Genomic DNA, 22830 nt, shown 5'->3' on the forward strand with positions numbered 1-22830 from the left:
ACCATAACACATTTTGTCTCTAAAAAAATTCTGTAATGTTTCTAAAATATTAAAATTTTTTTAAAATGAGTTGATTACATAATATAATTAATTTTTAAAACTAAGCTTCCAGAATTTATAAATACAAATAAATAGTCTCCTTTAAAATTACATATTAGTTTTAAAATCTACCATTTCTCAAGGCACTTATTGAAATCTTTTATTTGGAATTGCTTTGCCAGTTGTATTTTCTTTCAAGCACTCTGAAATTGAGGATGACTTCTTTTAGGTATATGCAGTATGCAGCCTCAGGCAATTAATCCTACTGCAGCAACTATAAAATATACACACACAAAAACCGTACCATTAGCCCTGGCAGGTTTCTCAGTGGTTAGAGCATTGGCCAGCGCACAGGAAGGTTCCGTTTGATTCCCAGTCTAGGGCACAAACCTGGGTTGCAATTTCAATCCCCAGCCCCCATCGGGGTGTGTGAGGGAGGCAACTAATCGATGTGTCTCTCTCATCAAAGTTTCTCCCTCTCTCTCTTCCCCCCTCCCTTTTACTCTCTCTAAAAATCAATGGAAAAAATATACTTAGGTGAGGATTAACAAAAACAAACATACTTTTAAAAACATTATAGAGAACTGTGGGAGGATCAATGACTATATTTTAACTAAAATGCAAACAGGAAAGAGCCCTTTCTAAGATGAGCTGAGATCTCTGGTGCTTTTCTTCCCCAGGGATATCTGTTGATTCTGGGTACAGACTAGTATTTGTTATTGCAACAGGCAGAAGGATTCCAATGGAGGAAGGACACTATTGGAGGTCTTGACAAACATGTAGGCAGATGTGAAATATTGATATTTAGAGGAGATCCCAATGCATGGGTAGTTTTTCCCATGGGATATTGGCTGAATTTTTTTGTAGTAAAGGATGCTGGGGATGGACTAGAAAGACAGAATGTTAGGCAAAGTCTTGCTATAGAAGAGAAACATAACTTTCACACAACAGATCTCCTCAAGATGTTTGTCATTCTTTGAAGTTTATGTAAGCAGGAGGTTAAACACTTAAGCTCATAGCCTCCAAGGGACAAAACTTTAGAGCTAGGGAGTCAGGTACCACCTGAAAATAAGGCTAAACTAGAAGACAAAATAAAACAGCCCATAATCTTTCAATGTTTGAGAGAGATAGACCTACAAAAGGGAAGGGGCCTGTATCAAACACGACTGGTTTTTCTTTAAAGATAAGTGTCAGATTTTGGAGTTGCATAGGGTGGAAAGCCAAGGACTGAGGAGAAACCTATAATATTTACAGTCTAAATTGGAAAAAGAGATACATTCAAGGGTCTTGACAAATCAAATCAAGAGTAAGATTTAGATGGGGAAGAAATAATGGCATCAAAAGTCAGGAGGCAATAAGCATATAGTCATTTAAATATCTGCTAAATGTAAATTGGCATACTAGAAGAATATGCTTAAATGTGATATATAAAAGCTTGATTTTTTAGGGCATCAAATAAAACAGCCTATTATAATGTGTTAATTTGATGTTTTTTATGGTCATGTTGGTGCACGCCCAAGAGATAGGGTTCTAAATACATAACTATTGAGCCAGCCTTATTGAGGCTTGGCCATTTTCTGATTATCTAAAATAATTCTTCCACTTACTCTCTTAACCTTTTACCTAGAACCAGAAGTCAGTAAATTTCTCTGAACATCAGCATTTGTGATAAAGATGCCCTCTACTCTTGTATAAATTTGCTGCTCACTACCTTGGTCAACTCTTTGAGTCTCAATTGACCTACCCCAAAATGAGAATTATCCACCTTGTATTGTTTTAAAAGTTAGAGATAATTTATCTTAAGGGTTCCATATAGTATCTTGCAAGAGGCTACTCATTATTACTATTATTACAAAATATCACTACCGTTGTTGGGATATAATTTGTTGCTCTTAATTCATACTAGGTAGTATATGTGGAGTGCTTTCCAGGTTTATCTAAAATAACTTTTTAGCTACCATACCTAAGTACCAAGATATTTAAAATTATTCCTTAAGAAAATTTTTAGAATTTTGTCATGTTCAGATATTGTGTTGTTGTTTTTTACAGGAAGTACTTAAACAACTACAAGGAAGTATTGAAGATGAAGTTATGACATCTTCTGGACAGATTGATTTATTAGAGCGCCTCAAAGGTACATTTTAAAAAAGTGTTTTAAAATAATTTTTTATGCTTTAGTTGTCAACTTTAGATATGTATAGCCAAGTATAACTTCTTTTGATTTGGGTGTTGGTATCAGTTTCCTTAGTATAGCCGTTTTACCCATTAGGATATAATTATTAAAGTATGAAAATGTAAAAAGTCTATTTTCATGTTATTTCTTCAGTTAAACATTTTACTGGCTTTGAATAAAGTATTTTAGATGCCTTCTAGATCATTTTAAGATCTTTTGAAGACTCTTTGCTGCTCTGCTGGTCACTAAATAGGCCTTTAGAAAGCCGCATACCACAGACTGTGCCCATTGCCTCATGTGATGTAGTGTCCTTCTCTGTTCCATCTGGGATAGAAATGCTTTGTCCTCTGATATATAAGCTGGTTATAAGCCATTCTTAGCAGAATTTTAAAAGAATGTCTCATTTTGTTGCTTAAAATTCCAGTTTCAAAATAGGGAAAATGCTTAATTATAACTGAAGGTAGGCAAATAAATTACCTTTTGTTCCCTAAATGTATTATTGTCTAACATGAATCGAAGGAAGGACATTTTGTCTAATTTTCCTTTAACAGACTTCATTTCTCCTCACTCAAGCTGACTTTGGAGGGAACGTTTAGCCATTCTGTTTCTAAACAATTGTTTATTTAGTCATGTATATTTTTGGTTTCCTGTTAGAAATTTATAAGCTTCTGAACCAAGAAGTGTGTCCTTTTATTGACTCAATGCTTTAGTACACTGTCCTTTTGCAGGCTCTCAGAGAGTCTGCCTCATAGAGGCTTAGCAATTTTCTGATTTTTTGTTTTTCAGGATTTTTCTACATATTCTCTCTCCTACCTTTACATTTCTCTAGAATCAGGAGTCAGTGAATTTCTCTGAGCATCAGTATTTATGATAAGGATTTATTTTCCCTGCATGAATTGGCTGCATATATATATATATAAAGTATTTTTCAGTTATAAAGTGGTTAAAGTTGAGAGCTAAATATGAACCTGAGATTTCACTTTTAAAATAATAATATTGCATTAGACTACTTAAAGCAATTATTATATTAAAACTTGTCTCTATTTTACTTAGAGCTTAACTTAGATAGCAGTAATTTCCCTGGAATAAAACTACGGTCCAAAATGTCCCTCCGTTCTTATGGAAGCCGGGAAGGATCTGTATCCAGTCGTTCAGGAGAGTGCAGTCCTGTTCCTATGGGTTCGTTTCCAAGAAGAGGGTTTGTAAACGGAAGCAGAGAAAATACTGGTTATTTAGAAGAACTTGAGAAAGAGAGGTAACTTTTTTTTTTTTTCATTAAATAGCAAACATTGATTTGTATGCCTCAATTTTTGCTATTATTTTGTCATTTTGTAATACAAGATATGAATTATGAAATATGTACAATGGGTGACCACTAACATTTAGAGAGCATTTTGCATTTATTAACTCAAAGATAGTATGTGGCTGATTGTCCCTATATGAAATCTAAAAATTTAAAGGAGGCAATTTCTTGGGATTGTAAGATTTATATTTTGTCACTTAAATACTCTGAGTGCTCTGCACATTGGGTCCTACACAGGATCACAATTTCTATGTTAAAATATATAACTGATTTTTAATTGCATTTCTGTTTATCTTCTGATCTAAAATAACTACTAGATCAGTGTCATATGTAATGAGTTCTGGTCTCATCGCCAGTGTATTCTTCCTGCAGTTAAAATCATAACATTACAAATAGCAGAACATATATCATTATCAAGAATTTTGTCAAAAATATATGTCTCCTAGAAGGTTATAAATTCCTCAATGCATGAATGAAACTTTATTATCTTTATATTCCTAAAAATTCTAATAGACATTCAAGAAATGTTAAAATGAATAAAAGTGTTACATATTAGCTCCGGAACCTTGGTCAAGTCATTAAATTTTGGTGTTGTTTTCATCTGTAAAATTGGGATATGGTATTACCTTATAGAGTTGTCAAAATCAAATATTAACATATGAAAAAGGTCCAGTATATCTCACTGAGAAACAAAAGACCATTGATTACTTTCTCTGGTTTTAGGTTTGTCCATCTACAAAAATAGGAATAATCATCTGGACCAGTAGTGTTCACATGAGTCACATCTCTTAAGTTCACATGAGTCTGTTTTGTACCTTGACATATGGAATTCTGTATGTTATTTCTGTCTGACAGTGTAGGAAATAATATGCTGAAAAAGAAGAAGCTAACTAGGATCCATGATCTTTCATCTTTGTCCCCTTTGAGCTCTATTAAGAGGCAAAGGACATGTGAGCATACTGACTTTCTTAGGAACTTTGCTTCATGTAGGTAAAGTCCTTATTTTATTAACAGACAGAGAGAGGAGAGGGTGTTTGTGTGTGTAGTTCTGATATATCTTGCATCCTCTTGGTTCTCACTATGTTGGAGGGAAGAAAATTGAGACCTTGTTTATGTGACGGTATCTTTATTTTGCTCTCACACTTGATTGAAAGTTTGGGTAGGACTAGGTTCAAATTCATTTTCCTCTCATTATCAATGTTACTGATGAGAGATTTGATACCAGGCTGATTCTTATACCTTTGTAGGCAACAATTTTTCCTCTTTGAAGCTTTTACAGTGCCTGGGTGTGTGTGTGTTTTCTTCATTCACCGTGTGGGATACTAGTGTGCCCTTTTGATCTGAAAATTTGTTTTCTACAGCTTTTGAAAATTCTGTATGTTATTTATTTGATGATGTTCTCCCCTATGTTTCTGTTCTTTCTTTCTAGACCTCCCTTAAGTCAGAGATTAATTCTCTCTGCCTCTTTTTTTCTCCTTTTCTGTGTTACACAAGATAAGTGCTAGTAAATAGTCAAACCAGGATTCAAAACCAGGTCAATAGCTCTATAAGCCTTTTGAACCTCAGTTTTCCCATTAATGGAAGGAGATTTAAAAATCTATAGATTTTTTTAAAAAGTCCTTAGCACTATATCTTATATATAGAGCACTTAATAAATGTTAGCTATTGTCATGTTAGCCATTAATTTATTTAACAAATATTTATTAAATACCTAATAACTTGTGTGCCATACTATTCTAGGTGATTCTGAGTTAGGTAGAGGACTAAGAAGACATGAGGCTTACATGAAGAAGCATTTTTAAGGAAGACTATTGACAGTCCTATAAAATAAAAGCTTAATATGCTAAGTGTCCAGTCAACCAGTTGGCCACTCAACCAATCAAAGCATAATATGCTAATGATATGCTAAGGCCACTCAGCCCCTCACTATGACGTGCACTGACCACTAGGGGGCAGACACTTGACTGGTCCACCAGTCGCTATACGTGCACTGACCAACAGGGGCAGATGCTCCAACTGGTAGGTTAGCTTGCTGCTGGGGTCCGGTCGATCTGGACAGAGCGAGATGGGCCAGACATGCCCTGGAGCCCTCCTGCAGTCCCTCCCTGGCTGGCTGACCTCTCGCGTCCCTCCCCGGCCCCAGTCATGCACTGGTGGGGTCCCTCAGCCTGGCCTGGTCCCTCACAATCTGGGACCCCTCGGGGGATGTCGGAGAGCCAGTTTCAGCCTGATCCTCCAGGCCTCTAGTCACTATATAAGCCATTAGTACACTAAACCCTAAAGACCTACCTGCGTCTAGAACTAGTTTAATTTCTGAGTTTTAAGCACTGCTGTGTGAGTTACAAGGTCAACTACTATCATATCATTTTAGTTCAAGACACTATAGCCTTGGCTTTCCCAAAGCAGTTTTTTCACAGTTTGAGCTTAAACTTTATAGTAACAACTTGTCCCTATTCTCTCTACCCTCCCCCTTACTCTACCACCATCAGTAACATTTGGCCTCTCACTTTACATACCAAGCTCTTATTTCATAAGCCTGTTTATTAGAGGGTAATCAGAGTATCACCACCTATCTATCTCTTTTGCCTACTTTAGTCCTGCTGGGTCCTGCAGGTCCTCACCCAGGAAAGCTGAAAAATAGAATTATATTTTATCTTTATGCTAGTTTGGTCCTCAGCTTTTGAAAGGGGTTCAGGCTTTCTACAGTGCTTTTCCCTGCTTCTGTTGTTAGAAAGGGAAGGAAATGTGGCTTCTCATTAGTCCACACTCTGCCAAGGTTGCTACATCATAAGCAGGGCTTATTTCCCTACCATGAATTATGGATTCCCTCACTATTGAGGTTCCCACATTAAAAGTGAAGGCTTGTTTCTTATTTTAAAAATTGCTTCTCAAGTAAAGGGAAGGGAATTTTATAAAGCATAGAACCTTCCACATATATGCATACATGTTTTTCCAAGAAATTATAATCAAATAGGATTTTAAAGTAACAATATCTGAGTGGGGAGCATCTTTCTCCGTATTTGAGCAAGCTCCAAAAGCCATAATAGAAAATGTCCACAAATCTGATTACAAGAATATGATGCCTTGGCCAGTTTGCTCATGATTACAGCATCGGTCCATGGACTGAAGGGTCATGGGTTCAATTCCTGGTCAAGAGCATGTACCTTGGTTGCAGGTTCATCCCCAGCCCTGGTCAGGGTGCATGCGGGAGGCAACTAATTGATGTGTCTCTCTCATGTAGATGTTTCTTTTTCTCTCTCCCCTCTCCTCCTCCCTCCCTTCCACTCTTTCAAAAACTCAATGGAAAAAAATATCCTCAGATGAGGATTTAAATCAATCAATCAGTCACTCAATCTTACATGACAAACATTGTAAACAAAGTTAAAAGATATGTGATAAACTGAGAAATTATATTTGCAACCCATGTAACTGACAAAGTGTGGTTATTCTTAACATAGAAGAGGTTCTATAAGTAAGAAAAAGTCATAGACAAGAAAATACAAATGGTTACTGAAAAAATTCCTACCCTCACTCATACTAAAAGAAGTCAAACTAAAACCATAGTGATAGACCATTTTTGGAGAAAAAGCAACCTACATTTACAATAAAAAAGTTTAATAAAACATTTACATTGGTGAAGGTAATCCTATATAATAAAAGGGTAATATGCAAATTGACCCTAACAGCAGAATGACTGCTGGACCAGTCACTGTGAGGCGCACTGACCACCTCTTGGTCTCTTTCCCCGGCTGGCAGGCTCTGATCGTCTAATGGCCACCTGCAGTGGGAGTGGGGCTGACCCCACTCAGTCCCTTCCCCTGGCCGTCAGGCACTGACCAGATGGTGAACAGGGAACTGGGGGTGGGTGGCGGTGGGTGGTGGGGCTGGCTGTGGGCAACTGGGGAAGATGGCCCTGATCGTAGGCCAGGCCTAGGGACTGTAACCACATATGAATTTCATGCACCAGGCCTCTAGTAAGTACATAAATAACATCTAACAAGGGCAGTATACATGGTTGCACATGTGTGAAATGATATTATGTGTAAGGATAATCAGTGCAGCATCCTATGTAATAAAAGTATAGTATGCAAATTGTCCCCTAAACTGGAAGTTTGTCCAGGAGTTCGACCAGGGGGCAGGGCCAGCCAGGGGAAGGGAGGGAGGGCCTGGCTAGCAGCAGCTGCAGGCAGCCGGGGAAAGGGAGGGAAACACTGGCGGCGGCAGGCAGCTAGGGGAAGGGAGGGAGGCCCAGGCCCAGGCCGGCAGCAGTTAGGGACCCTACCAGTGCATGAATTTCATGCATTGGGCCTCTAGTTCTCTATAATAGCAAAAGGTTAGAAAGATCCTGAATGTCCTCTAGCATAGAAGTGGTTATGGATTCAAGAATACTATGGAATACTATGTCCCTGCTCACAAATACATTGGACCTGATACAAAATTATTTCCAAGATTTTTTAGTGGAAAATAAGTTATAAGGTAACACATGTGGTACTGTTTATGTTTAAGAATGTACATAGATCCTTACATTGTTATAGAACAGTGGTTCTCAACCTTCCTAATGCCGCAACCCTTTAATACAGTTCCTCATGTTGTGGTGACCCCCAACCATAAAATTATTTTCGTTGCTACTTCATAACTGTAATTTTGCTACTGTTATGAATTGTAATGTAAATATCTGATAGTCAGGATGTATTTTCATTGTTAAAGATTGAACATAATTAAAGCATAGTGATTAATCACAAAAACAATATGTAATTATATATGTGTTTTCTGATGGTCTTAGGTGACCCCTGTGAAAGGGTCGTTTGACCACCAAAGGGGTCGCGACCCACAGGTTGAGAACCGCTGTTATAGAATATCTCTGGAAATATAAACAAGAAAATGGTAATAGTAGCAGCTTTGGGAAAGAGCCACATGAAAAGAGATCACATACTTTTTTTTTCTTTATTGATTAAGGTATTACATATGTGTCCTTATTCCCCCATTGGCCCCTCCACCCTACCCCCATTCATGCCCTCACCCCCCTGCTGTCTGTGTCCATTGGTTAGGCTTATATGCATGCATACAAGTCCTTTGGTTGATCTCTCCCTCTTACCCCCACCCTCCCCTACCATCTCTCTGAGGTTTGAGCATCTGATCGATGCTTCTCTGGATCTGTTTTTGTTCATCAGTTTATGTTGTTCATTATATTCCACAAATGAGTGAGATCGTGTGATGTTTATCTTTCTCTGACTGGCTTATTTCGGTTAACATAATGCTTTGTACCAACTGAGTTTTATCTCAGTGACACTCTTAGTTTGCATTTATGTTTATAATGATCATATAGACTCTGATATATAGATATATAGATTATTATTCAGGACAACATCTCTTGGGTAGTTCAGAAATTACATAAATTCATCTTCAAATTCCAAACTAAGAAAAGTGTTTGTTTCCCTCAGAATAACTTCCTCTTATTGTACAGTGACAATATATTTTTTACTATTTTGGCTGCTGAGAAGCAAAAAAACTACATTTGTGTCCAATACAGTAGCTTCTTATACTTTAAGTTCATTTTCTTCATACCTACTCCTTTTCTTTTCTTCTTTATTGTACCTTTCTTTCTTGTATTAGTTTGGAGGTTTGTTTCATGTACTTTTTACTACAAGCCATCATCATATTCTTAGACTGCATGAATGTGAAGACAATGCCTTTGGTGAAATGTAAATATTATAATGTTGATTAGCACCTTGTTTAGCTGAAAAAAATCTTTTTAATATTCAACTTGAATGATTATAACATTGTAAGTCCCATCTTCAAAAATCAATGTTTTTCATTTATTCATTATTAATACTTTAATTTGAAGAGAGAACTTTACAGTAACAGGTAATAAGAACTGCTGTTATGTACTCTATATTAGCATTGTGTAACCTTAACCTTTTTTTAAAAAAACAAAACAGATCATTACTTCTTGCTGATCTTGACAAAGAAGAAAAGGAAAAAGACTGGTATTACGCTCAACTTCAGAATCTCACTAAAAGAATAGATAGTCTTCCTTTAACTGAAAATGTAAGTAGCTTGGCAATATGACTTATTATAGACTTTACTGACTTGATTTTTATTTTTATTTATTTTTTTAATATATTTTTATTGATTTCAGAGAGGGAGAGGAAGAGAGATTTAGAAACATCAATGATGAGAGGGAATTATTGTTGGCTGCCTCCTGCACGCCCTCTACTGGGGACTGAGCCCACAACCCGGGCATGTGCCCTTGACTAGAATTGAACCCAGGACCCTTGAGTCCACAGGCCGACGCTCTGTACACTGAGCCAAACCGGCTAGGGCACTAACTTGATTTTTTAAAAGTACCTAAGTTATCTATTAAAAATGTGGGATAACTGCGTCTATAATTATTTGTAAACTAAAATATGTATTCTCTAACTTTAAACTTGAATATATAATAATGAATTTTTGTTTATAATGATGATAAAACTTCATTGTGCTCAAGCAAATATTTATGTTTAAGCCCTGATTTCCAAAAATCTATTGTTTGAATTCTAAAGGACTCAGGATTTAACTAGGCAACTGTTGTTTTTTTATTGTGTATTGAGTTGCCAAACACACTGTAGAAGTGTTTATCACCATCTGTCTATTTTTGAACCATGTTATAGGAATCATGCCAGATAGTTTTTGAACAAAAATATCTTTGAAGATAATTTGAGTGCTATTTTCAATTATTATAAATGACAATAGCTTTTGACATGGATCTTAGAACTTTTTGCATGTACTAAAATTTGTTTTGCAAACAAATATAGCTGTGTAAAAGAATTTAATCTTGTCAGTCTCTCCCTCTCCACCTATCTTAATTCATGGAGGTGGCACATATAAGCACATTTCTGAAATACATTAGTAATTTCAACCAAGACTGTATTTCAACTGTTGCTTACAAATATTTTTCTAACTTTTAAAAATATTTTTAAAAAGATATATTTAAAATACATCTTTCTCTCTTAGCTTAGATGTTTTCATTTTTTAATAGTACTTTTGAGGGAACATCATAAAAAGCAAAAATGGAAGAAAAACCTTTTTCCAAAACATGTAGTTAGCCAGGCTGCCTGAGTGGACATTGTCTGGCAGGAGCTAGAACTAGAAGCTTAAGTGCTTAGTCAGTCCTCGGACACTCTTTCAGGGTTTTGAAAGGGAGAGAGAAGATCCTCCTCCCTGACAATGTCCTTAACACCTTTCTGGGAAATAAGGACACACAAATGGTGAAAGAATAGTTATTGTAGAGTTGTTAGAAAACAAGGAAGGTTTGGTGGGATTTTTACTTTTATAAACAAAAATACCAAAGTATAGTTTTATTCAGCATTCACTTTGGTAATTAGAATATACAAATTTAGAGACCACTGTCGGTGTATAGTCAGGTTTAGGAAAGGGGTCAGATATATGTGACAATTCAAGAACAACTGAATATATCTGAAACAAAGATCAGTTGTAAAATAATTATTCCTTGATGAGTTTATTTAATAATCACATTTATTTAATAGATTATGTAAGACATTACCATGGATTATTTGGCAACGTTAGCCAATTTCAATTGCTTACATTTCATAAATGTTTTTTAATTTTACAAATTTTGTTTTTACTATTGGGAAGCCAAGTTAAGAACACTTTCATATGGAAATGTGTATCAAGATATAGACATTAATTTTAAAATATCAGATCTAAAGCATATTATTGCAACATACTGTGTCATGTTCATCTTTTTTTGTGGAGCAGTGGGAAGTGGAGGACGTATCAGTGGAGTTACAACTGGCTAATTGGGAATCCTATATAATAAAAGCCTAATATGCAAATTGTCCCCTCGACTTGGAGTTTGACCAGGGGTGGGGCCGGCCAGCTGGCCAACCGCCCACGGCCCCTCCCCCAAGCCAGCCCTGCCCTGGCTGGCGGCGGCAGGCAGCCGGGGGAAGGGAGGCCCTGGCCAGCAGCCACTAGGGACCCTACCCATGCACGAATTTCATGCACTGGGCCTCTAGTTAGAAATAACATTCAGAGTTTCTTCCATATTGCAGCCCATAATTTGGGTATGCCTGTAGGAATACATTCTGCATAGGAACAGGAAAAGGGTTAACTGACAATACAATCTGGAATGCTTGGGCTTATGTTGACTTTTTCCTCACGATTTATGATTATCTATATTACATAAAGCTTTTTCTTATCCCATTTTGTTCATTTTACACATGGAGTTTTCTGTTTAGTCTGCATGTATATGGTAATCCTTACCTTAAATTGAGGTACAAACTTAAGGATAATGAACCTGTTTTTTTATTTTTCTATGTTGTCCACATTAATATACTAGCTTTTAATAATTAAAAGTAGTACTTCTTCAATGAAGAAGAATCAGAAGGAGACTAAAGTTAGGCTTACTGGACCAATTATTTGTATGTTAAATGTAATAGTACAATTTAATTAAAGACATTTGTGGCTATGGGGCAGTAAAAATGTTTCAATGCTGCATTTCACATTAGGGACTCAGACTGAGCCTAGGACCTATAATTTACATTTTAGGGCTCCTTGGAGTAAAATACAATTTTCTCATGCACCATAACTTATACATATTTCCTTATTAATTTTCTGTTGGTATTTAGGTATTTTTTTTTCTTAAACACACAAGCATGAGATATTAACACTTTAATTTTATTTATGGCTTCAGTTTTCCTTACAAACTGATATGACCAGGAGGCAATTGGAATATGAAGCAAGGCAAATCAGAGTTGCAATGGAAGAACAACTAGGAACATGCCAAGATATGGAAAAACGAGCACAGGTAACTGATTTAATAAATTAAACCTAGCACAAGCTAAACATTACTCTATCTTTGACACTATTTCAAAATAAGAATAATATACCATGGCCACTAGACAACATAACCAGTGTTCACATAATTCTGCCTCCACTATATTTCATTTTCCTGATACTTTTCTGCTTTGCCTTAGAATTGTAAGCAAGAAAAGAGTTAGATGCTGGTCATCTGGTAGCTGATAGCCACCTCCAGTTGTCCTTTGAAATTTTTACTTACTGTAATCTGAGTGTGTGTAATGACATTCCAAATACTGCTCTTTAAGTTATACACTAAAAAAAGAAAAAGGATATCCTCATTCGAGGAAGTAAGAAGGAAACATACAAAGAGGACATTGGGAAATATGAAATGAGTTGGATAGAGAACACTTCCCTATTTCAACCTTCAACTTATGTCAGGAAAGAATATTAACTGACTTTGTTATTTGTTAAGCATTTCCATATATTGAATTTGATATTACTCATGTTTTTAAGTCCTGAAGAGGCTTTGCTGGTTGCCTTATCTGTTTCAAAGCAAGCATGGAAAATTAAAAATGTGTGTGTGTATGTGTGTGTGTGTGTGTGTGTATTCATATTCTAAGAAGATAAATTCATAATTTCTATCTATAGAAGTTGATTGTTTTATATTTGTGTATATATATATACACACACACACACACACACACACACACACACACACATACACATACACGTATGAACAAATTGGGAGGGAAGAATTATTTTAAAGATTTTCTTTAGCAAGTAAAAGGGAGAACTACATTCATATGTGTGATATAACTGCATTTTTATATTCTGAAAAGTTTATTTCATATTTTCAAAATCACTAACAGGACACTTTAATTCCCCAAAGCCTTAGCTTCATAAACATAATGTATATGCTATTTGTGCTGGAGTATGGTGGTAGACTAAGGTGATACTTAAACACCAAATCATATATCTTTCATAGTCCAAGCCTGTTAGTTTCGCAATGAGACTAGATGCTCAATTAATACATACATATGTTATAATAGGTATATATAATAAATTCTCTTAAAATTTCCCCAAACCCTATCCCATTCAGATTAATATCTTAAATGTCAAAAGTAAAACTTTTAAACCTTTCAGTAGGAAATAAAAGGATTTTTAAAATAAAATATGAAACACTAATTATAAAAGATTGATACGTTTTACTGTATTAAAATTAAGAATTTACCTTCACGAGGAACCTTAAAGAAAGTTATAAATTGAGAGAAGATATTTATCACCATATAAGTGACAAAGAATTAAAATGAAGATATATAAAGAATTTCCAAAAACTATATTCTATTTTAAATTTAGTATTTGTGATATTTGGGATTTTCAAGGAATTACTTTAAAAATGTCAGGCAGATTTGTTTACAGAAAAAAAATGAGAAATATTAATTTGGTTTATATGAATTTATCTTCTTAGAATATGAATATATGAGTACTATCTATAGAAGTTGATTGTTTTGTATTTGTTTAGTGTTTGTTTTTAGAGGAACAAAAAGACATGATAGATGTGAAAATTCTTGTGTAACATAAGTAGGTGTATTCAGGCAGTTTAATCTATATCCTAGAAGAGAGGGTGGTTCTGGGAGAACCAAGATGGCGGCATAGGTTAACGCCGGAGTTTGCTGCTTTGAACAACTACTTCAAAAGTGAAACTAAAAGACGGAACAGACATCACCCAGAACCACAGGAACGCTGGCTGAGTGGAAGTCCTACAACTAGGAGGAAAGAGAAACGCATACGACACTCAGAGGAGGCGCAGTGCTGAAGTCAAATTCTGAGGTGCGGAGTGCGCGGAGCGGGCTGGCGGCGGAGGACGCAGTTGGCATTTTCAATCGGGAGGGAGTCGCAGACTCTGAGCTCCAGATACGGACAAGTCTTTAGGGACCCAGACTCAAACAGGAGAAGCGGGACTGTCTGGCTTCGGTCAGAGCGAGTGCAGCTTTCTCTCCGAGCTTTGCAGCGGGTGCTGGGACTCAGAGAGACAGAGCCCCTGGGTACAGGACTGAGAGCCGCCATAACTGCTCGCTCAGCCCGCCCTGTTGATCCTGTGCGACCCTCCCCGACCAAGCCCTGCACAGAGCCATTTGCCAGGTAGCCTCAGGCAAAGGCTAGATTAGCACCTCCCTAGAGGACAGAAGTTCTCTCACTGCTGACACAGCTGATTCTCATAGCCACTTGGCCTGGAGGTCAAACCCTCCCTGGTATTAGCTACAACAATCAAGGTTTAACTATAAGACTGCGAACAAAGACCACTAGGGGGTGCACCAAGGAAGCATAACAAAATGCGGAGACAAAGAAACAGGACAAAATTGTCAATGGAAAATATAGAGTTCAGAACCACACTTTTAAGGTCTCTCAAGAACTGTTTAGAAGCTGCCGATAAACTTAATGAGATCTACAAGAAAACTAATGAGACCCTCGATGTTATATTGGGGAACCAACTAGAAATTAAGCATACACTGACTGAAATAACGAATATTATACAGACTCCGACAGCAGACCAGAGGAGCGCAAGAATCAAGTCAATGATTTGAAATGCGAGGAAGCAAAAAACACCCAACCAGAAAAGCAAAATGAAAAAAGAATCCAAAAATGCGAGGATAGTGTAAGGAGCCTCTGGGACAGCTTCAAGCGTACCAACATCAGAATTATGGGGGTGCCAGAAGATGAGAGAGAGCAAGATATTGAAAACCTATTTGAAGAAATAATGACAGAAAACTTCCCCCACCTGGTGAAAGAAATGGACTTACAGGTCCAAGAAGCGCGGAGAACCCCAAACAAAAGGAATCCAAAGAGGACCACACCAAGACACATCATAATTAAAATGCCAAGAGCAAAAGATAAAGAGAGACTCTTAAAAACAGCAAGAGAAAGAAACTCAGTTACCTACAAGGGAATACCCATACGACTGTCAGCTGATTTCTCAACAGAAACTTTGCAGGCCAGAAGGGAGTGGCAAGAAATATTCAAAGTGATGAATACCAAGAACCTACAACCAAGATTACTTTATCCAGCAAAGCTATCATTCAGAATTGAAGGTCAGATAAAGAGCTTCACAGATAAGGAAAAGCTAAAGGAGTTCATCACCACCAAACCAGGATTATATGAAATGCTGAAAGGTATCCTTTAAGAAGAGGAAGAGGAAGAAAAAGGTAAAGATACAAATTATGAACAACAAATATGCATCTATCAACAAGTGAATCTAAGAATCAAGTGAATAAATAATCTGATGAACAGAATGAACTGGTGATTATAATAGAATCAGGGACATCGAAAGGGAATGGACTGACTATTCTTGGGGGGGAAAGGGGTGTGGGAGATGCGGGAAGAGACTGGACAAAAATCGTGCACCTATGGATGAGGACAGTGGGTGGGGAGTGAGGGTGGAGGGTGGGGCGGGAACTGGGAGGAGGGGAGTTATGGGGGGGAAAAAAGAGGAACAAATGTAATAATCTGAACAATAAAGATTTAATTAAAAAAAAAGAAAAAAAAAAGAAGAGAGATTAACTGGTTATTTTTTTGGCCAGATATGTGCTGATACGGTCATTTTAATTTTATTTTGGAATACAATGTTCTTTATTTTGGTAGTTAATATTCTAAGGAAGTTTCAGTCCACATTTTTAGAAGTACAAACATTCATTTATCCTGGAAATAGCAAAGTTAGGGTTAAAGAAATGTTGTACAGAGTGTAAAGGCAAATAATGGAAATGTTTGTAGCATATATGTGTAAGGAATTAATATTCCTGATGTACAAGGAGAACCTACAAATCAATTAAAAATAAGCCAACCAAATAGTAAAATAATCAGAAGATATGAGTAGTCCTATCATGAATAAGTACAAGTGGTTAGTAAACAATTGTGATGCTTAAGCATCATTAGTCATCAGGGAAATATGATGTAAAATAGGTTGTTTTTATGTTGGTGGTTGTGGTGGAGATGATGGTGGTGGTTTTGTTTGTTTTATGGCCTATCAGAGTGGCAAAAACTTTAAAGTTTGGTGGCATGCAATACTGGTGATAGTGTGAAAGTAGAAGCAATGTCTACCCCGTTTTTTGTAAGAATAAATTGATATATTTATGGAGGACAATGTGGCACTACCTGTAAAAATTTAAATGCATATGCCTTTTGACCTGGTAATTCTGTAGGACTTCTAGGAATATGTCCTACAGAAACATTTACTTAAGGCAATAAGAATATAGGTATAGATTTTATGATTGCCATTGCTGCACTATTTGTGAGACCATTAACAAAGAGAGACTTTAGTATTCATGTTGTATACCTAAAACCAATATACTGTTATATTTCAATTATAACTCAGTTTTTAAAAAATAGAGAAGTCTGGATAAGAAGATATTAATATCCTAAAAGTATTTATATTTTTTAAATTAGTATATAAATATAATACAATTCTAATTATAATCTAAATGCAATTCTAATTATCTAAATACTTTCTTTGGAACTTTGAAAAATGATTCTAAGGTTTATAATATAAGAGTTTCCAAAAATATTTAAGAAAGAAATCATAATAAATGGGGATTTATATTCATTAAACATTTCTGTAAAGTTGTCTTAATAATTACATTGTGATAGCACAAGAATCTACATATGCAAGTGGATCAGAATGGGAAGTAGAAGGAGAGGCAAGATTACATGGAATCTAATCTAATAAAAAAGAAACATGCAAATTGACCGCACCTCCACTACGCCCCAAGCCATGCCCACCAGCCAATCAGAGCAACTATATGCAAATTAACCCAACCAAGATGGCAGCCAGCAGCCATGGAGCTGGAGCAAGCAAGAGGCTTGGTTGCCCCGGCGATGGAGGAAGCCAAGCTTCCTGCCTGCCCTGGCCAGCTGTGGCCTCCGCTCAAGGCAACAAAGTTTCAATTATCAATTATAGAAGATAAATAAATCCCAGATACCTGCTTCCAGCCAGCCTCCACTGGGAGCTTGGTTGGCTGGGGGCCGTGGTCAGCCTGCAAACAGCCATCAGCCCCTCACCCAGGCTGGCCAGGCACCCCAGTGGGACCCCCATCCTGATCTGGGACACTCTTCAGGACAAACCAGCCGGCCCCCACCCATGCACCAGGCCTCTACCCTATAAAATAAAAGGGTAATATGCAAATTGACCCTAACAGCAGAACGACTGGGAATGACTGGTCACTGTGACTCACACTGACCAGACGCTCAATTCAGGAGCTGCCTCCAGTGGTCAGTGCGCTCCCATAGAGGGAGCTCTGCTCAGCCAGAAGCCAGGCTGCCAGCTGCCAGCACAGCAGTGGTGATGGGAGCCTCTCCCGCCTCCTCAGCAACGCTAAGGATGTCCAACTACAGCTTAGGCCTGCTCCCCACTGGCAAGTGGACATCCCCCGAGGGCTCCCGGGCTGCCAGAGGGATGGATGTCTGACTGCCAGCTTAGGCCCAACCCCCAGGGAGTGAGCCTAAGCCAGCAGGTGGTCATCCCCCAAGGGGTCCCAGACTGTGAGAGGGCACAGGCTGGGCTGAGGGACCCCTTGAGTGCACAGATTTTTGTGCACCAGGCCTCTAGTCTACACTAATAAAAGAGAAACATGCAAATTGGTGTCACTCTGCTACGCCCACCAACCAATCAGGATGAGTATGCAAATTAACGCAACAAAGATGGCGGCTAATTTGCATATGCAGGTGAGGAGCGAAGACTGAAGACTGAAGAGTCTTGGCTTCTCCGCTGCAGCTGCAGCAGAGAAGCCTAGCCTCGCTGATGTGGCCCGAGCGGAGAAGCCAAGCCTCGCTGCTGCAGCCCGAGAGGAAAGGCCAAGCCTTGCTGCTGCAGCCGGACCAAAGGCCTGGGTCCCGAGTGCTGGACGAAAACCGGTGCCAGTAACCATGAGAAGGAAGGCCTATTGCTCGAATCTTCATGCAACAGGCCTCTAGTCCTATATAATAAAAGGCCAGAGACCACAATGGCATCATGACCATAACGACCATTAGACCAGAACCACCAACGGCCCCTCACCACTGGCCCTGCTCCAAAGCAAGCAGTTAGGAGTGATCAGGCAGGTAGGAATGCAGAATGGTTAGTGGTGACCAGGCAAGCAGACCACGGTTAGGGGCAATCAGGTAGGCAGGCCAGTGGTTAGGGGCAATCAGGTAGGCAGGCCAGCGGTTAGGGGCAATCAGGTAGGCAGGCCAGCGGTTAGGGGCATTCAGGTAGGCAGGCAAGTGGTTAGGAGCGATCAGGTAGGCAGGCCAGTGGTTAGGGGTCATCAGGTAGACAGACGGCCCCTTGCTGGGCTGGCCCCACCCCCAAGCAAACGATTAGGGCAGGGGTGGGCAAACTTTTTGACTCGAGGGCCACAATGGGTTCTTAAACTGGACCAGAGGGCCAGAACAAAAGCATGGATGGAGTGTTTGTGTGAACTAATATAAATTCAAAGTAAACATCATTACATAAAAGGGTATGGTCTTTTTTTTTTTTTTTTTTTTTTTTTAGTTTTATTCATTTCAAACGGGCCGGATCCAGCCCGCGGGCCGTAGTTTGCCCACGGCTGGGTTAGGGGCAGGCAGGCAGGCAGAGCGGTTAGGGGTGATCAGGTAGGCAGACCAGCGGTTAGGGGTCATCAGGTAGGCAGGCAAGTGGTTAGGGATGATCAGGTAGGCAGACGGCCCCTCACTGGGCTGGCCTCAGCCCCAAGCAAGCGGTTAGGAGCAATCAGGCAGGCAGGCAGAGTGGTTAGGATGATCAGGTAGGCAGGCAGAGTGGTTAGGGGTTATTAGGTAGGCTGGCCAGTGGCTAGGGGTGATCTGGCTGGCCAACCTAACTCTGCGGGATCAGGCCTAACCAGCAGTCTGACATCCCCCAAGGGGTCCCAGATTGGAGAGGGTGCAGGCCAGGCTGAGGGACACCCCCCCCCATGCACGATTTCGTGCACCAGGCCTCTAGTTTGTATAATAAAAATTACATTATAAATTTGGGTTGAAATGGTAATAGTATAATTAGCAACCTATTTGGAAGAAGAAAAATTCAGTTAGATCCTTATGTCATATCCAAGAAAAATTACAAGTGGATTTAATATCTAAATGTGAAAAATAAATCTAAAATTAATAGAAGAAAATATAAGGCAAAAGAGGCTTTCTTAAGAATGGAAACTCAAAAGCAATAAAAGAGGGTAATGAATTTATTTTATAAAATTTTAAAACGTTCATCCCGCAGAAGATACATTAAGGGAATATTTGTAGCACATAACAGAGAAAATAGTTAATATCCCTATAATTATAAGAATTCCTACAAATGAATAAAAAAAAGACTCTTTTTTTTTTTTTTTTTTTAAATATACTTCATTGATTCTTCACAGAGAGGAAGAGAGAGAGACAGAGAGTGAGAAACATCGATGAGAGAGAAACATCGATCAGCTGCCTCCTACACATCTCCCACTGGGGATGTGCCCGCAACCCAGGTACATGCCCTTGACCGGAATCGAACCTGGGACCCTTCAGTCCGCAGGCCAACGCTCTATCCACTGAGCCAAACCGGTTTCGGCAAGACAACTCTTTTTTAATGAATAGAGGATATAATCTGTCAGTTTATTGAAAAGAAAATACAAATGACTAGTAAAAAACATACAAATGACAGGTAAACATTTTTGGGAAACTCAAAACAAAATTTACTCTTATTCATGCCTATGTGAGGTTGTTAGTTTCCATATATCTCTGTTAACAGTTTATTTATTTATTTACTACTTTATTTGTTCAATACATATTTAGACACCTATTACTGGGGTCCCTACTTTCTTATAGGCATGTAAGCAAAGGTTGGAAAAATGTACATCAAGTTAATAGTGCTTGCTTCTGAAAAATGAGGATTTGTAGGGTGAAGGTTACTTATACTTTTGTATTGTCATAATCTTTTATAATTATATGAATGATATAGTTTGATATATTTCTTGGTTGATGGAAATTTTTTTATAATTTTTCACAGTTAAAACAACTAGGGTAAACACACTTATTCATATGTTGTAAATATGTGCAAGTTTTTGTGGTCAAGAATCAACAATCTTTTTCATAATGGGCCAGATAGAAAAGATTTTAGATATTGTGGCCCATATATCTCTATCACAAGTACTCAACTCTGCCTTTGTAGCAGGAAAGCATTCATAGATGATAGTATGGAAGCAAATGGACATGGCTATGTGACAATAAAACTTAATTCAAAAAAATGGATCGCTAGCAGGCCCTAATTTGCTGACTTCTGCTCTAGGGTATATACCTAAAAGTATAATTGCCATTAGGTATGAGTGTTATGAACTTATGTTTAACAAATTGCACTCAAATGACTTTATCAATTAGTATGTGAGAGTTCATTTTTCTTTTGCATGTCTTCTTTACTACTTGAGTGTGACTTTATAATGAGCAACCATTGGGAAATGAAATTTTATCTTGTCATTTATTTTATACTTTCTTAAATACTATTGAAGTTGAATATATTTTCATATATTTATTAGAATTTTGGATTTTCTTTTTCTTTGTTCATATCTTTACCATTTTCTATTATATTAAACTAGAGGCCTGGTGCACGAAATTTGTGCACTCAAGGGGGGCGGTCCCTCAGCCCAGCCTGCACACTCTTACAGTCTGGGAGCCCTTGGGGGATGTCCAACTGAGGGCTTAGGCCTGCTCCCCTGGGGAGCGGGCCTAAGCCATCAGTGGGATATCCTTAGTACTGTCATGGAGGTGGGAGAGGCTCCTGCCACCACCGTTGTGCTCGCCAGTTGTGAGCCTGGCTTCTGGCTGAGCAGTGCTCTCCCTGTGGGAGCGCATTAACCACCAGGGGGCAGCTTCTGCTTTGAGTGTCTGCCCCCTGGAGGTCAGTGCAGGTCATAGCAACTGGTCATTCCACCGTTCAGTCAATTTGTATATTAGCCTTTTATTATATAGAATGTCTTATTCTTAAATATTTGATATAGATAATATACATCATAACCCTTCCCTGCCAAGCCCATTACCTATCTTAGCTTTATGATAAAAATTAAATTTTACTATAAAGCTAAATTAATTATATTGCCATGTTTGTGTTTTGTATGCCTATTTAAACATTTTCTCCTATCCTGAAGTCTTAAAGGTTTCCTCCTATTATTTCTAATAATTTTAATATTTTATTTTTACAATTGGGTCTTTAATTAATGTCGAATTTTGCTATTATGTATGATTTGGAGGTAGGAATCTAATTTTATACATATACACACATTTTAAAATGTATATATATGTAATTATTTAATTTAAAACATTTAATTAAGACAAACCAATATACCATTAATTTACTTTATATTAGTAATATTTACTACTTAATTTTAATATATATATTAGTCTTATTATTATTATATACTAATATAATATATACTAATTATATATTCACATAAACATGCACACAGATACATATAGATACATGCATATTTATGTTGTTGACTAAATTTCTCATCACTTATTGGGTATTCCACCATTTCCCCATTGATAAATAATGCCATCTCTGGCATATGCTAAGTTGATTTGTTTCTTGATATTTCTGGACTCTAGTCCATTAGTCTGTTTTACTTTCTCTATAACTGCATTGATACCACATTTGTTTTACTTTGCTGTAGTTTATAAACCTTGGTACATGGGAGGGTGAGTTTTTCTTATTTTGGTTTGTAAAAATGTGGTTATGCTGTCTTATTAGTCTTCCATTTGAAATTTTGTGTCACATCTAATTCAAAGAAAAACCTTTTGGGCTTTTGATTAGAATTATATTGAATTTATAAATTAATTTGAGGGGAATTTATCTTTACCATATTGAGCCTTCTTCTTGGAAAGCATGGATTCCAGCCAGACCTCCTGTCTTCTAATCTTAGGCCTGTTTACTTACCAGCACTGTGATCTCTGCCTCAGTTTTCTCATTGGTAAAATACAGATAATGATAAACTGTAAAATGTAAGGATTAAGTGATTTAATACATGTCAAAGCACTTAGGATCTTACACATAATAAGCACTCAGTAAATACTAGGTATTGGTCTTAATTTTACATCTCTCTACTCATTTATGTCTTAAATTATGTCCTTCAATAGAGTTTTGTATGCCCTGACCGGTTTGGCTCAGTGGATAGAGCGTCGGCCTGCAGACTGAGAGGTCGCGGGTTCAAGTCCAGTCAAGGGCATGTGCCTTCGTTGCAGTCACATCCCCAGTAGGGAGTGTGCAGGAGGCAGCTGATTGATGTTTCTCTCTCATCGATGTTTCTAACTCTCTATCCCTCTCCCTTCCTCTCTGTAAAAATATCAATAAAATATATTTTTTAAAAAATAGAGTTTTGTAATGTTCTTCATGAAGTTATATACATTTGCTAAAGATTTATTCCTAGATATTTTATGGTTTCTGTTACTATTGTGAATGAGATTTTTAAAATTACATTACAAATTGCTTTTAAATAATAAGTATCCAGTAATTTTCCTGAAC

The 22830-nt window shown here is 37.7% G+C and overlaps 1 protein-coding gene across 11 annotated transcripts in view; it reads left to right on the plus strand.

Moving 5' to 3' along the window:
• Positions 1–22830, plus strand: part of APC (APC regulator of WNT signaling pathway) — a 107117-nt gene that overhangs the window by 44258 nt on the left and 40029 nt on the right. For 10 of the 11 annotated variants that reach the window (XM_036308034.1, XM_036308033.1, XM_036308038.1 and 7 more), the window contains exons 3-6: positions 2089–2173; positions 3266–3467; positions 9455–9563; positions 12211–12324. In XM_036308034.1, the coding sequence (XP_036163927.1) occupies positions 2089–2173; positions 3266–3467; positions 9455–9563; positions 12211–12324 (510 nt within the window). Of the gene's footprint in view, positions 1–2088; positions 2174–3265; positions 3468–9454; positions 9564–12210; positions 12325–22830 lie in introns of those variants that run through there. The other variant, XM_036308044.1, reaches the window with a different exon arrangement.

Source organism: Myotis myotis, unplaced genomic scaffold (genome assembly GCF_014108235.1).
Source record: "Myotis myotis isolate mMyoMyo1 unplaced genomic scaffold, mMyoMyo1.p scaffold_m19_p_5, whole genome shotgun sequence".
NCBI lineage: Eukaryota > Metazoa > Chordata > Mammalia > Chiroptera > Vespertilionidae > Myotis > Myotis myotis.